Here is a 15,031-nt window from a genome sequence, read left to right as displayed (position 1 = left end):
GAGAGTAGTAAGGGTGTGGAATGCCCTGCCTGCAACAGTAGTGGACTCGCCAACACTCAGGACATTCAAATGGTCATTGGATAGACATATGGACAATAAGGGAATAGTGTAGATGGGCTTTAGAGTGGTTTCACAGGTCGCCACAACATCGAGGGCCGAAGGGCCTGTACTGCGCTGTAATGTTCTATGTTCATATCCAGGAGCGGAGCCCACACATGGCACCTGCTATAGACCCCCCTGCCCCATCAAGTGTGAGGCTCACAATACCCTCTCTTAGTCCCACAGGAGAAGATAGCCCATAATAAATGGGAAAGAGCCAAGATGGGGGGAGGAATCCCAGAGACTCGAATCCTCACCCCCTATGAGGAACAGGCCCTGGAAATCGTGAGGCTGCCCCAGGAGACAGCAGTCTTTGACAGCGAGGTTGGCCTATACCAGAGAGGTGAGGATCCACTGCCCATTCACCCAGGTGACCTGTCTCATGTCAGACAGAATGATCCTTCCCTCTCACTGACTACATATCCATTGCCTCGCAGGATGTCCATCTGATGAAGCTGGGCCATCCGGAGTGGTTCCACCCGCCACCCAGGAGAACACCTCGGAGGAGGCCTCCGAGGAGACCACCGGTGAGGTGTCACCGCTGTCATCCGCACTTTCCACCAATGCAGAGACACACACCTCAGTGGATGACATTAGTGGACAGGCTTCGGTGGCACAATCTGGTGAGCACCACACTGTTGCTGATGTATCTGGTGGAGGCAGGAACATCTAAAGGAGACAGCAGTCTGCGGTCTGCTGGATCCCAGGACACAGCTGGGTCCCAGCCAGATGCTGAGCCTGTGGGTAAGGTTCGCCCAGAGCTGATGCAGATGTTAAGACACAGCTGTGAGATTCAGAGGGGTGTCAGTGACCTTCCAGCAATTGCAAGGCCATTTGGAGGAGTCCCAAAGGCTACAGGCACAGAATATGTTACACAGACCCAAAGAGAGGGCATGAGAGTGATGTTGCACAGACACTTGGAGGGGGGAACTGGGTGGTTGGGGAAGGGGCAGTGTGATCGGGGGGGGAGGGGTGCGGGAATGGGGTGGACAGTGGAATGGGGGAGGGAAATTTGTGGGCAGAGGTTTGAGAAGGGTGAATGGGGGGAGGGAAAGAAATGGGGAGAGAGGGCGGGGAAGATTGGGGGTGATAGGGAAATCGGGAGAGCGGTTGAGCTGACAGACACAGCCTCATCCGAGGAGAATCTGGAGATGATGAGGGCCTCCTGGCATGAGGGACCCTCGCTGCCATCTGTCCTCCATCCTCCAGCTACCCCTTGGGCTCGTCCTTCAGCCCTTCCTGGACCGCCTCATTCTCCTCAAAGGGGGAGACCGCATGCCCCTTTGCCTCCTCCTGCTCCTCCTCCTCCTCCAACTTGCCGCCCCGTTGTTGTGCGAGATTGTGGAGCAGACCACCAGAAAGCGGGAGCCCCTCTGGGGGCTGTCTGCAGGACCAGCAGAACGGTCAAGGCATCTGAACCGCATTTTGAGCAACCTGGGCACCGCTCAATGACAGTACAGGTGGCAACGTGGGTCTCATTGTATTGAGCCTCCGCCTCGGTCTCAAGTTCCGTACCAGCATCATCCTGTCAGTCTTACCAAACTCTTCCAGGGCAGAATTCTGCTGGCACTTCTATCCTGAAATTCAATTTCCTCTATGGTGCTGACACTGGAGCACAGAAAATGGTTCACGCCCGTCGCGAATCTCGATTTTGAACTCTCCTGCGATTCACCCGGCACTCCCCGATCTGCGTCTGGCGTAACGCAATTGCTGAATCGTTCCCAGGCCTATCTTTCAGAAGCAAATTGAGATCAGGTCATGGTTCCTGGGCAATTTTGAGGTATCAATGGGAGGAGCCTGAAATACCATTAAAGATCATGGGCGAAATTCTCCTACCCGCCCCGCCACATTTCTGCTCCGACCGGCCGGCGGGAGTCTCCGTAACACCGGCCGGTCAATGGGGTTTCCCATTGTGGGGCAGCCCCACGCCATCGGGAAACCCCCGGGCGCCGGCAAAACGGAGACTCCCGCCGGCGGAGAATGACGCCCGTCTTGTTGTATTTTAATGGATGGCTAAAGTGAAAAAACTCACCTCTCAATTACAATACTTGGATTTATCGTCACAATATCAGTCTTCAGTCCAACGTCCACGATATATTTTTCAGAGATTGGTGGCAAATTACACCTAACACAAGAGTCAACAGTAAGATAAGTAGATAACAGCGGAGTTATTCTCACACTCTTTTTGACATGTAAACTTCGACTCAAAGGTTCAGTGGCCCACATGGCAGTGAGGTTTGCTGAACACTAAAGAGGCATTGTTTCCCTTTATAGTAAGGATGGTGCAAATCTTTCTGCACTCTGTTCATAAAGGATAAAGTGTCTCGACTGTAATAACTCTGTCCATAAACCATTTACATTCCTTGATCAGATTTCAGCCTCCTATCAATTTCTCTGCCAATCCTAGGAAGCACATCCTGTATGAGTCACTGCTTTCAGATGAGGATATTCTCAGTTGCAGCAAACATAGCTATGTCTGAGAAAGTTACACTGCACTGACCATGCTAACGTTTTATGTAAGGAAGTGTGGAGCTTGCACTGCTACAGCCCTGATGAGAGTTAATGTAATAACAGTAGTTCCCAAATTGTGGTACCCACACCCATAGGGGTATGTGACATGTCCCTGTGAGGAGAGGCAGGGTAAATTACCCTATGTCATGTTTAAGGTCCATTGTGAGCATTTCACTATTTTTCCATCATTCTTTTAAAATTGTTATTTTCTCAGTCTGTTCGTGTGAAGAGAAAACATTAAGATATTTCCCGGTTTGTTTTACTCTTGTACTTTCCCAAAATGGAAGGACACGTGGCAGAGTGCGGCACAATGGCACACTGTTTAGCACTGCTGCCTCACAGCTCCAGGGACCCTGGTTCAATTCCACCCTTGGGTGACTGCCTGTGTGGAGTTTGTAAGTTCTCCCCATGTCTGCGTGGGTTTCCTCCGGGTGCTCCAGTTTCCTCGCACAGTCCAAAAATGTACAGGTTAGGTGGATTGGCCATGCTAAATTGCCCCTTAGGGTTCAAAGTTGTGTAGGTTAGGTGGGGTTATTGAGTTACAGGGATAGGGCGGGGCAGTCTGCCCAGGTATAGTGCTCTTTCAGAGGTTCGGTGCAGACTCGATGGGCTGAATGGCCTCCTTCTGCACTGTAGGAATTCCATGGTTCTATGGCCATTGGGCTGGCAGGTTTGGCTCAGGGGACAGGTCTCTGTGCCATTTGTTCAGCAGTGAGGCAAGCTCGCTTCATAGTGCAAGTTGTAAATCCTCCTCTAAACTACATGGAGCCGGCAGAGTCACTTTAAGCAATGCACCAAGTTGGAGATGGACATATAAGATCGATCACTTGTACTTACCTGGCCTTTGGTCTGGAGAAAGACAACAAGCTGCTGACTGCCAATGGTTTCCTGAGACCATGGAATCGCTGGCTGGAGATGGACCGACAAAGTCTAAAGGCTGGTGTCTGGTGGTGGGGCAGGATCAGATTGGTGTGTCGAAGGGTTTGCAACTGTTCCTGTCCACTTACTTGAACCATTGACTATGGACTCAGAGAAATTCCCTTGCAAGTTCCCTCAGCGCCCAACATTGGGATCATTGCTTTACCTGTTATATATAAATGACCTGGACTTGTAGTTGGCCTGCTTCCATGATGTAAGATTTTACGATTCTAAAGTGTGGATTTTACAGGGAATACTGCTCCCCTGCAACCTGGAAGAAAAGTCAGTCCCAAACCAACTGACTTTAAATAAAGCTGTCCCACAGTGGTAAAAAGCTACCGGAGGCCTTACAAGAATTGGACTTCCCCTCAGTGAAAAGAAGAGCTGCCAGCCAAGAATTCCGTAGTGGGTGCTGCTGGGACTGCACAGAATCCCAGGAAGAAGATCTTAGCGACCAGATTCAGTTAAGTCAGGGGCTCTTAGGGCAGGGAGGTGTCAGGCATCCTTGGGAGAGAAGCAAGAGACCAGACGGGGAGGCACAAAGTGAGGGAGGGGTACATTCTTAGGGGTGCCCTCAATACACACAGGGCACCCCCCAAAGGATGTACTACCTTGCTCACACAACCCCTCCCCTTCCTTCCTGCCTTTTCACCAGCTTGAGTGAAAAAAGACAGCCTTCACACTCTCGCCTGCCTTCCACTGCCCAGCGAGTTGGCATAGATTGAGGCCCTTCTTAAATGGGTACTAAGTGGCCACTGAAGGACAACAATAAGCCAAAGGGCAGGTGGGGTAGTGGGCTCCTTACCCATCACTGTCATGGGCATTGGGTTGGGGATAGGCAGGAGGCAGTGGCCTAACCACCCGACTTAGTTTAGGTGTGCCCCCCCCAGCCCCCTGCTGCAAACACATTCAGTGTGTGTGTGTGTGTGTGTGTGTGTGTGTGCGGGGGGGGGGGGGTTGTGAAATCCAGCCCCAAGGGTTTCCCTGCCACTTTCATGATTATCCGTCCCCACAGAATGGTGGGCAGCGATAGCAGACAATGAGAGAGCATTCCCATAGTCAAACCATTGGCAGCAATTTGAAAAACTGGCTGAGCAAAGAGGAGGGACTGGCTGGAGATGGGGGAAAGGGCAGGTGCAGAGAGTTAACCAATGTACTGTTCACCCAGATGTGGAGGGTACCAAAGAATTGCCGTTATTCTCCTGTATTCAATTTAACAAGTAATTTACGACTCAAATCTTCATATATCACTCCAAACATTACGGGTCTATGCTCAAAGTTTGTTTCTGCTCAGTTGTAGCAAAGGCTCTGCTCCATCATACCTGAATACAAAATCTGCAGAGTCAATCTCATTCCCGCATCTGCTGTTTGACAGAATTCCTCCATTCCCAACCACTGCACATTTCTTAAACTGGGAACGCGAATATGGCATTTCCTGTAAAGAGGAAACTCAACAACATGACAAATAACAAGATAGCAAATGACAGTGGGTGCTGAAAACCTGAAATGCTGTCTGATTATGCTGAGTATTTCCAGCTTTTTCGGTATTATAAAGAACAAGGAATGGGCCACAGGGATTTTCTGTCATGACCGTATAAAGTAAAGTCACCATTGTCCTTTCTCCCCTTTGAGGGGGAGAGCTGATTGGTGGTAATTTAGCCTCAGGATCACCACACCTCAGACAAGAAGCAAGGTTGAGAAGGTGGGCCTTGATAAATAACCTCAGCTGGTATAGGAATTGAACCCCTGCTGTTGGCCTTACTCTGTATCATAAACCAGCTGTCCAACCAACTGAGCTAAATCACCAGTATAACACTAGATGTGAACTCCAACTCCAACATACATAGATATACACAGACACATTTGGATATATGCGTACATAAATCTAGATGCTTTTATATGTATATGTGTGTGTACATTTATTTGTGCGTGGATCTATTTTTGGTGGATCTATATGTATAACGGATGAATGTATATTGACAGCACATTTACATTTTGCTGGAAAATACATTATCAAAGTTTCTCGTCTTACACTCAGGGTAATTCACAAGAATATCAAATATAAAGGGAACAACAATTTACATTGCATGAGAAGAGAGTGCCAATTTGTTGGCAAGTAGCTCTGATTGTAGAGACATTGCCATCAATTGCTTGGTTTAAATTCAAACAAGGAACGTTGACTCTGATTATTCAGGGTATTGCCTAAGATAGGATATACTTGCCATAGAGGAAGTGCACTGGTTCATCAGACTGATTCCTGGGGTGGCAGGATTGTCAAATGAGGGGAGATTGAGACAACTAGACCCGTATTCACTGGAGTTTAGAAAAATGAGAGGGGTTCTCATTGAAACATTTAAACGTTCTGATGGGGCTGGGTAGACTGGATGCAGGGATGTTCCCTCTGTCTGGAGGATCTAGAACAAGGGGTCACAGTCTCAGAATACAGGGTAGACCGTTTCGGACTGAGATGAGGAGAAATTCTTTCACTCAGAGGGTGGTGAACCTGTGAAACTCTCTGCCACAGAAGGCTCTGGAGGACAAGTCACTGAATATATTTCAGAAGGAAATAGGTTTTGAGGTGCTCAAGACATCAAGGGGTACAGAGAGACAGAGGGAGAGGGAGTACGGCATTGAGATACAGGGTCAGCCATCATCATATTGAATGCTGGAGCAGGTTCAAAGGGCCAAATGAGATACTTCAACTCGATTTTCATTATTTCTATGATTTTTCTAAAAATAAGGGGTCTCCCATTTAAGTTGGAGATGAGGAAAGTTTTTGACTTGCAGGTCATTAGTCTGAAGAATTTCTCCCCGAGAGCAGTGGAAAATGGGTCATTGAATATTTTTAAAGGTGAGTTAGAAATATTCATGATTGACAAAGAAGTCAAAGGGAACAAGGTGTCCATGTCTTATAGTTTCATTGTTAAAGTTTGTTCATGTCAATTATGTTGTTAAGGGAAGCAGGCGGTGGGTATTTGAACACATATAAATAGAGGATAGCTGGGACACTGGGTCACTGGATATAAGACCATAAGACATAGGAGCAGAATTAGGCCACTCGGCCCATCGAGTCTGTTCCGCCATTCAATCATGGCTGATACTTTCTCATCCCCATTCTCCTGCCTACTCCCCATAACCTCTGATCCCCTTATTAATCATGAACCTGTCTATCTCTGCCTTAAAGACACTCAGTGATTTGGCCTCCACAGCCTTCTGCGGCAAAGAGTTCCACAGCACCACCCTCTGGCTGAAGAAATTCCTCCTCATCTCTGTTTTAAAGGATTGTCCCTTTAGTCTGAGATGGTGTCCTCTGGTTCCAATTTTTCCTACAAGTGGAAACATCCTCTCCACATCCACTTTATCCAGGCCTCGCAGTATCTTGTAAGTTTCAATAAGATCCCCTCTCATCCTTCTAAACTCCAACGAGTATAGACCCAGAGTCCTCAAACATTCCTCATACGACAAGTTCTTCATTCCAGGAATCATTCTTGTGAACCTCCTCTGGACCCTTTCCAAGGCCAGCACATCCTTCCTTAGATATGGGGCCCAAAACTGCTCACAATACTCCAAATGGGGTCTGACCAGAGCCTTATACAGCCTCAGACGTACATCCCTGGTCTTGTATTCTAGCCCTCTTGACATGAATGCTAACATTGCATTTGCCTTCTTAACTGCCGACTGAACCTGCACATTAACCTCAAGAGAATCGTGAACAAGGACTCCCAAGTCCCTTTGTGCTTCTGATTTCCGAAGCATTTCCCCATTTAGAAAATAGCCTATGCCTAAATTCCTCCTTCCAAAGTGCATAACCTCACACTTTTCCACACTGTATTTCATATATCAGCCAGGAATGTTGAGACTGGACAAAGTCAATAAACTCACTCCACAAAGAATGGCTCTGTGTCTGAGTTTTGACTTCACCAACCAGCTTGAATCTTGTTAAACATATGGGGTAGACATGAAAGTAAAGTTGAGGCCACAATCAGATCACTCAAGATCTTACTGAATGGTGGAGCAGACTTGAGGGGCCGAATGGCCTACTCCTGTTCTTGATTCGTATGTTTATATGATTTAAGCATTTCATTAATTCCCGCTAAAAAAGGAGGAAATACCTAATGACACAAGATTTTTACCAAATGGCAAGTTTCTGAAAGTACAGAATCTCATTGAGCTCATCGACCTTGGGGCTGGTTTAGCACAGGGCTAAATAGCTGGCTTTTAAAGCAGACCAAGGCAGGCCAGCAGCATGGTTCAATTCCCGTACCAGCCTCCCCGAACAGGCGCCAGAGTGTGGAGACTAGGGGCTTTTCACAGTGACTTCATTTGAAGCCTACTTGTGACAATAAACGATTTTCATTTCATTGATGGTACACATATGCAGTCATTGCTTTAAATGCTTTCATTAATACGCAGTTGATTGTAGAAAATAAGATACGAATCACAGAAGCGAAAAAACAATAGCCTAGGAACAACTATCGTGACAAGGGGCGCCATCTAATGGCAGTGCCGCGCCGGGCCGAATCCATGCCAGCCGGTTCGATCACAGGAGAAGCTGAAATCGGGAATGGCGCCGGTCAGTTTCTGATCTAACTGGCCTGCTGCCGTTGCCGAGATACGGATCCCGCTGCAACGTGGCGAGAAACTAATAATCACTAATTAAGGCCAATCTCCATCCAATTAACAGGAAAGAACCCGTGATCAATTGGCCTCCCGTGATTGAACCGGCTTCCCGGCGAGTGGTCGCACGGACGCTGCTTAGCACATCTATTTAAAAACATGGAGCTAGCACAATTGCTGCTGTGGGGATCGGAGGAGGTGAGTAGCCATCTTGGAAATTGGGCAGTCAGCCTGGGGGCATCGGGGCTGCTGCCTCAGTGCTCGGGGAAGGTGGGGGAGGGGAGGGGGGGGGGCCCTGGCCGGGGGATTGGACGCCATCAGTAGGGGGTTGCCCCCCTGAGCTGTGGGAGGGGGGGTGGGGGCCTAGTGCCTGCAGGCCCAACATGCCACCCCCGAATCGCATATACCCACAGCAGGGGCAACCTCAGGTGCTGCCTGTCCATCCAACCAAACACACCCAGGGCAGAGGCCTGTCCCTGGTAATATTGTGAAGGTCACTTTAACTCCCACTGACCGTGGCGGCCTCTCGTTGCACAGCTGAATGCTATTGCTAATCAGGAATTGGTAATGTCAGTTATTTGAGCATTCCACAGCTCCCAAGTGGATTCCCATGGGTAGAAGTGCCATGTCGCGTTATTGCCCAGCCCCCCAATGAGACCATGAGGTCTGAACATTGGGGGATCAACACCATAGGGGCAGCAGTCAATAATCAGACACTCGAGTTGGGCCTCAGCACTGGGGAAATCCCAGCGACCAGAGGGTGGGTGTGTGGAGCAGGGAGGGGACCTGCGCCCAGTCCAAGTAATGTTCCTGGTGGGGTGTGGTGTCTGGGATCCGGTGCCCAGGTGCCCCAACTGTGGCTGGGGGGGGGCGTGTGCAGGGCGGTGTCCCCCAACACAACTGGTTCATTGGATGGCACCACAAGAGAAAGCAGGAAGCGTGAGGGTGGAGGAGGCTGGGGGGATTTGAGGGGTGGAAGCCAGAGGAAATTGTCGGTCTCTCATCCTCTCTAATTCCTTACAGATATCACAGGAGGATGATATAATGGACTCCGCAGCAGCTGCCCTCGCGGTGGAGTCCAGGTGGCAAACCTCGGGACTTTGGACCCGCTGCGGGACAACCTGGTCCGGAGATTCAACATCTGACTGGGACGTAGCTGGATCCTGGGATGCAGCAGACCTCTGACTGCTGTATCCCATGGATGTTCCTGCCTCCACCTGTTGTGGTGGATGGGATAGACTTGGAACAGATCTAGCAAAGGTTTTAGGTTACATGGACAGCATGGTCAGCACAGGCTTGAAGGACCGAAGGGCCTGTCCCTGCGCTGTAGTTTTCTTTGTTCTTTGAATGCATCAGATCTAAACTCTGCCATCCTGCCACATCCAGCCATGAATGGTGTTGGACAATTAAAGAACTCACTGGAGGAGGAGGCTCCACAAATATTCCCATCCTCAATGATGGAGGAGCCCAGTACATCTATGCAAAAGACAAGGCCGAGGCATTCGCAACAATCTTCAGCCAGAAGTGCCGAGTGGATGATCCATCTCGGTCTCCTCCGGAGGTCTCCAGCATCAGTCTTCAGCCAATACGATTCACTCCACATGATAGCAAGAAACGGCTGAAGACACTGGATACTGCAAAGGCTATGGGCCCTGACAATATTCCGGCAATAATACTGAAGACTTGTGTTCCAGAACTTGCTGCACTCCTAGCCAAACTGTTCCAGTACAGCTGCAACACTGGCATTTACCCAGCAATGTGGAAAATTGCCCAGGTGTGCCCTGTACACAAGATAGGGCCAATTACTACCCTGGCAGTCTACTCTCCATCATCAGCAAAGTGATGGAAGGAGTCATCAACAGTGTTATCAAGCAGCACTCACTGAGCAAAAACCTGTTCACGGACGCTCAAAGTTTGGTTTCCGCCAGGGTCAATCAGCTCCTGACCTCATTACAGCCTTGGTTCAAACATGGACAAAAGAACTGAATGCCAGAGGTGAGGTGAGAGTGAGTGCCCTTGACATCAAGGCAGCATTTGCCGAAGTATGGCATTAAGGAGCCCGAGCTAAACTGGAGTCAATGGAAATCGGGGAAAGATTTCTCTCCGTTCGTAGGAGTCACACCTGGCACAAAGGAAGATGGTTGTGATGGTTGAAGGTGTTATAGGACAGGGTTTAGAGAACCCCAAAGTGTATCATGGAGTTCACCTGACCCACAACTTTAAATAGATTGTGGTATGGGGAGCACACGGCCCACTCTACAGGTATGGTACAGCAGAAATGGAAAAGTATTTTCCATTTATTCTATGAATTCAAGTTAACCTTTTTAAAACATACTGTGAACATCTTAGCAACCATCAATTCAAATACAACCCCCAAAGAATACAACACTAAGTAATCCTTACTTTCCTTTTGACATCCATAAGACTTAAAAAAGAACTTTTAACAGAAGCACATCAGGTTAAAGTCACTACTGAGAGCAGTTATTAGTTTTAAATCACCAAAGGATCGATTTACATTCTTTAGATTACAGAGACTCTAATACACCTTCTGGCTGTGACTGTAGCTATCCAGCTCTGAGGACGAAACTAAAACACACCCTGCAGCAAACAGCCTAAATCGAAAGTAACAAGCTGACAGACAGCCCAGCTTCACCCACTCTCTGACATCACTGCAGTAATAAACACCCATTTCTTAAAGGTACTCTCACTACAGATACTTATATACACACCAATTTATAAACACCCAATTAGTAAAGGTACTCTCAGATGACAGAGGTCAATCATCTCAGCTCCACGACATCACTGCAGGAGTTCCTCAGGGTAGTGTCCTAGGCCCAGCCATCTTCAGCTGCTTCATCAATGACCTCCCTTCCATTATAAAGTCAGAAGTGGGGATGTTTGCGAATGACTGCACAATGTTCAGCACCATTCGCGACTCCTCAGGTAATGAAGCCGTCCATGTCCAAATGCAGCAAGAACTGGACAATATCCAGACTTGGGCTGACAAGTGGCAAGTTACATCTGCACCACAAACATGCCATACAATATACATTGTATATGTTGTGTTGTATATACATTGTATACAATATACATTGTATATGTTGTGTTGCCCTATTATGTATTTTCTTTTATTCCCTTTTCTTCTCATGTACTTAATGATCTGTTGAGCTGCTCACAGAAAAATACTTTTCACTGTACCTCGGTACACGTGACAATAAACAAATCCAATCCAATCCAATCCAATGACCATCTCCTACAAGAGAGGATCTAACCATCTCCCTAGACATTCAATGGCATCACCATCGCTGAATCCCCCACAATCAACATCCTGGGGGTTACCATTGGTCAGAAACTGAACTGGACTAGTCACATTAATACTGTGGCTATCACGGCAGGTCAAAGGCGAGGAATTCTATGGAAAGTAGCTCACCCCCTAACCCCCCCCCCCAAAGCTTGTCTACCATCTACAAGGCACAAGTCAGGAGTGTGATGGAATATTCTCCACTTGCCTGGATGAGTGCATCTCCAACAACACTCAAGAAGCTCAACACCATCCAGGACAAAGCAGCCCGCTTGATTCCCCCCCACTTCCACAAACATTCAAAACTTCCATTACCGCCGAACAGTGGCAACCCTGTGCATCATCAACAAGATGCACTGCAGTAACTCACCAAGGTTCCTTCGACGCACCTTCCATAACCACTACCATCTAGAAGGATAAGAGCAGCAGATACCTGGGAACGCCGCCACCTGGAAGTTCCCCTCCAGGTCACTCACCACCCTGACTTGGAAATATATCGACATTCCTTCACTGGGGCAGCATCTTGGAACTCTCTCCCTAATAGCACAGAGGGTGTACCTACACTTCCAGGACTGCAGCAGTTCAAGAAGGCAACTCATCAGCACCCTCTGAAGGACAACTAAGGATGGGCAATAAATGCTGGCCCACCCAGCGACGCCCACATCCCATAAATGAATTTTTAAAAAAACTGTGTGGTGCTTATCAGATTGTGCCCCAGAACCCTGTCCACTATCTTCACCCACCAAGGTGTGTGTCTCTGCGCTGGTGGAGGGTGGGGATAACAGCTGTGATGCCTTGATGGCATCCTCAGAGCTCTCCTCCGAGGTGTTCTCTTGGATGGGGGGGAATGTCCATGGCCAGGAGAATGGCCATGTGGCCAGTGGGAGGGGAGCATCATTATTCTGGCATGAACAACAAACGTGTGGCAGGTCATCTGGGTGGGGGCCAGTGGATACTCACCTCTGCGGCGCAGGCCAATCTCTACATTGGTCACTGCTCCGACCTCGGCCACCCCCACGGCCCCTAGGACCTGTTCCTTGTAGAGCATGATGAGTCTGATGTCCAACACCCCGCCACCCATCTGGGCCTTTTCCCATCTATTATGGGCCAACTTGTCCGACAGGAACATGAGAGAGGGCATTGTGAGCCGCACGTTTCATGCATTGCCGGGGGGGGGGACGACACATGGCGGGAGACAGGCGTGGGCACCGCTGAGTAGTGTATTTAAAAGCATTACCTTTACAGGAGCAGCCCTTTGGATTTCGGCGGCAGCGGTGCGCAGGGGCCTTCTGGGAGGTGAGTACTTACTTTAAAAAGCCTTGCCTTTACAGGAGCAGCCCTTTGGATTTCGGCGGCAGCGGTGCGCAGGGGCCTTCTTGGAGGTGAGTAGTGTATTTAAAAGCCTTACCTTTACAGGAGCAGCCCTTCGGATTTCGGCGGCAGCGGTGCGCAGGGGCCTTCTGGGAGGTGAGTACTTACTTTAAAAAGCCTTGCCTTTACAGGAGCAGCCCTTCGGATTTCGGCGGCAGCGGTGCACAGGGGCCTTCTTGGAGGTGAGTAGTGTATTTAAAAGCCTTACCTTTACAGGAGCAGCCCTTTGGATTTCGGCGGCAGCGGTGCGCAGGGGCCTTCTGGGAGGTGAGTACTTACTTTAAAAAGCCTTGCCTTTACAGGAGCAGCCCTTCGGATTTCGGCGGCAGCGGTGCGCAGGGGCCTTCTTGGAGGTGAGTAGTGTATTTAAAAGCCTTACCTTTACAGGAGCAGCCCTTTGGATTTCGGCGGCAGCGGTGCGCAGGGGCCTTCTGGGAGGTGAGTACTTACTTTAAAAAGCCTTGCCTTTACAGGAGCAGCCCTTCGGATTTCGGCGGCAGCGGTGCGCAGGGGCCTTCTTGGAGGTGAGTAGTGTATTTAAAAGCCTTGCCTGGTCCCGTGTCTGTTCTTCTTTTCTGTTTTATTTGTTTTTATATAAGGCGGGAACCGGAAGTTCGACCCGCGGACCTCTGGCAAGTCCCCCCCCCCCCCCCCCAACTAATAAATTCTGGTGGAGAGGAAACCCGAGACACTACACGTGTAGTGTCTCCCACCCGCCCTCCTCCTCTAACCTAATAATAAGACCCATTGGTGTAAGGTAAGTGCCATATTATATTATTATTATATTATTAGCATTGTGCAGGTCAAGGTTCGGAGGTGGAGGAGCAGTCTCTGTCAGCGAGAGAACCTGAGAACATCTAAGACACTCAGAAGGTAAGAAGGTAAGTAAGTTATTTTTACTTTTATACCTTTTTTCAAATTGTGTGTGTCGGGGGGAAACTAAAGTGACATCACAGAAAAGCTGTGGCCAGAGTGGCTGGTTGGGATTCTAACATAAATTTTTAAAAAAATTTGAGTATTTGGGAACTAATTAAACATAATAACTTAATTATAATTTAGAGGATATCTAAGCCAGAGATCGGAGAGTATTATAGTTAGCTATCGCATTTCTATTAGAAATCTAGTGCTAGGAAACAGATAGTTGACAGTAACTTTGAAATTTAAAAAAAAGTATTAAAAAAAAAAGACAAATTTTAATTAATTGACGCAATGTCAGTTAGAGGGGTGCTGTGCTCTGACTGCGAGATGTGGCAGGTCCGGGAGGCTTCCAGCGTCCCGGATGGCTTCATCTGCAGAAAGTGCACCCAACTGGAGCTCCTCACAGACCGCATGGTTCGGTTGGAGCAGCAATTGGATGCACTTAGGAGCATGCAGGTGGCGGAAAGCGTCATAGATCGCAGTTATGTAAATGTGGTCACACCCAAGGTGCAGGCAGAGAAATGGGTGACCACCAGAAAGGGCAGGCAGTCAGTGCAGGAATCCCCTGTGGTTGTCCCCCTCTCGAACAGATATACCCCTTTGGATACTGTCGGGGGGGATAGCCTATCAGGGGAAAACAGCAGCAGCCAGAGCAGTGGCACCACGGCTGGCTCTGATGTTCAGAAGGGAGGGTCAAAGCGCAGAAAAGTAATAGTAATAGGGGACTCTATAGTCAGGGGCACAGATAGGCGCTTCTGTGGACGTGAAAGAGACTCCAGGATGGTATGTTGCCTCCCTGGTGCCAGGGTCCAGGATGTCTCCGAACGGGTAGAGGGAATCCTCAAGGGGGAGGGCAAACAGGCAGAGGTCGTTGTACATATTGGTACTAACGACATAGGCAGGAAGGGGCATGAGGTCCTGCAGCAGGAGTTCAGGGAGCTAGGCAGAAAGTTAAAAGACAGGACCTCGAGGGTTGTAATCTCGGGATTACTCCCTGTGCCACGTGCCAGTGAGGCTAGAAATAGGAAGATAGAGCAGATAAACACGTGGCTAAACAGCTGGTGTAGGAGGGAGGGTTTCCATTATCTGGACCACTGGGAGCTCTTCCGGGGCAGGTGTGACCTGTATAAGAAGGACGGGTTGCATCTAAACCGGAGAGGCATAAATATCCTGGCCGCGAGGTTTGCTAGTGTCACACGGGAGGGTTTAAACTAGTATGGCAGGGGGGTGGGCACGGGAGCAATAGGTCAGAAGGTGAGAGCATTGAGGGAGAACTAGGGAATAGGGACAGTGTGG

General features: G+C 48.9%; 1 protein-coding gene across 2 annotated transcripts in view; it reads right to left on the bottom strand.

Moving 5' to 3' along the window:
* The window catches only part of st8sia5 (ST8 alpha-N-acetyl-neuraminide alpha-2,8-sialyltransferase 5), a 132,670-nt gene that overhangs the window by 13,677 nt on the left and 103,962 nt on the right, over positions 1-15,031 (bottom strand). For both annotated transcript variants that reach the window (XM_072497472.1, XM_072497473.1), the window contains 2 exons: positions 4,851-4,963; positions 2,132-2,224 (listed from right to left, as the gene is read on the bottom strand). In XM_072497472.1, the coding sequence (XP_072353573.1) occupies positions 2,132-2,224; positions 4,851-4,963 (206 nt within the window). The remainder of the gene's footprint in view (positions 1-2,131; positions 2,225-4,850; positions 4,964-15,031) is intronic.

The sequence above is a fragment of the Scyliorhinus torazame genome, chromosome 3 (assembly GCF_047496885.1).
Source record: "Scyliorhinus torazame isolate Kashiwa2021f chromosome 3, sScyTor2.1, whole genome shotgun sequence".
NCBI classification, from domain to species: Eukaryota; Metazoa; Chordata; class Chondrichthyes; order Carcharhiniformes; family Scyliorhinidae; genus Scyliorhinus; species Scyliorhinus torazame.
This window is presented reverse-complemented; position numbering and strand designations above follow the sequence as displayed.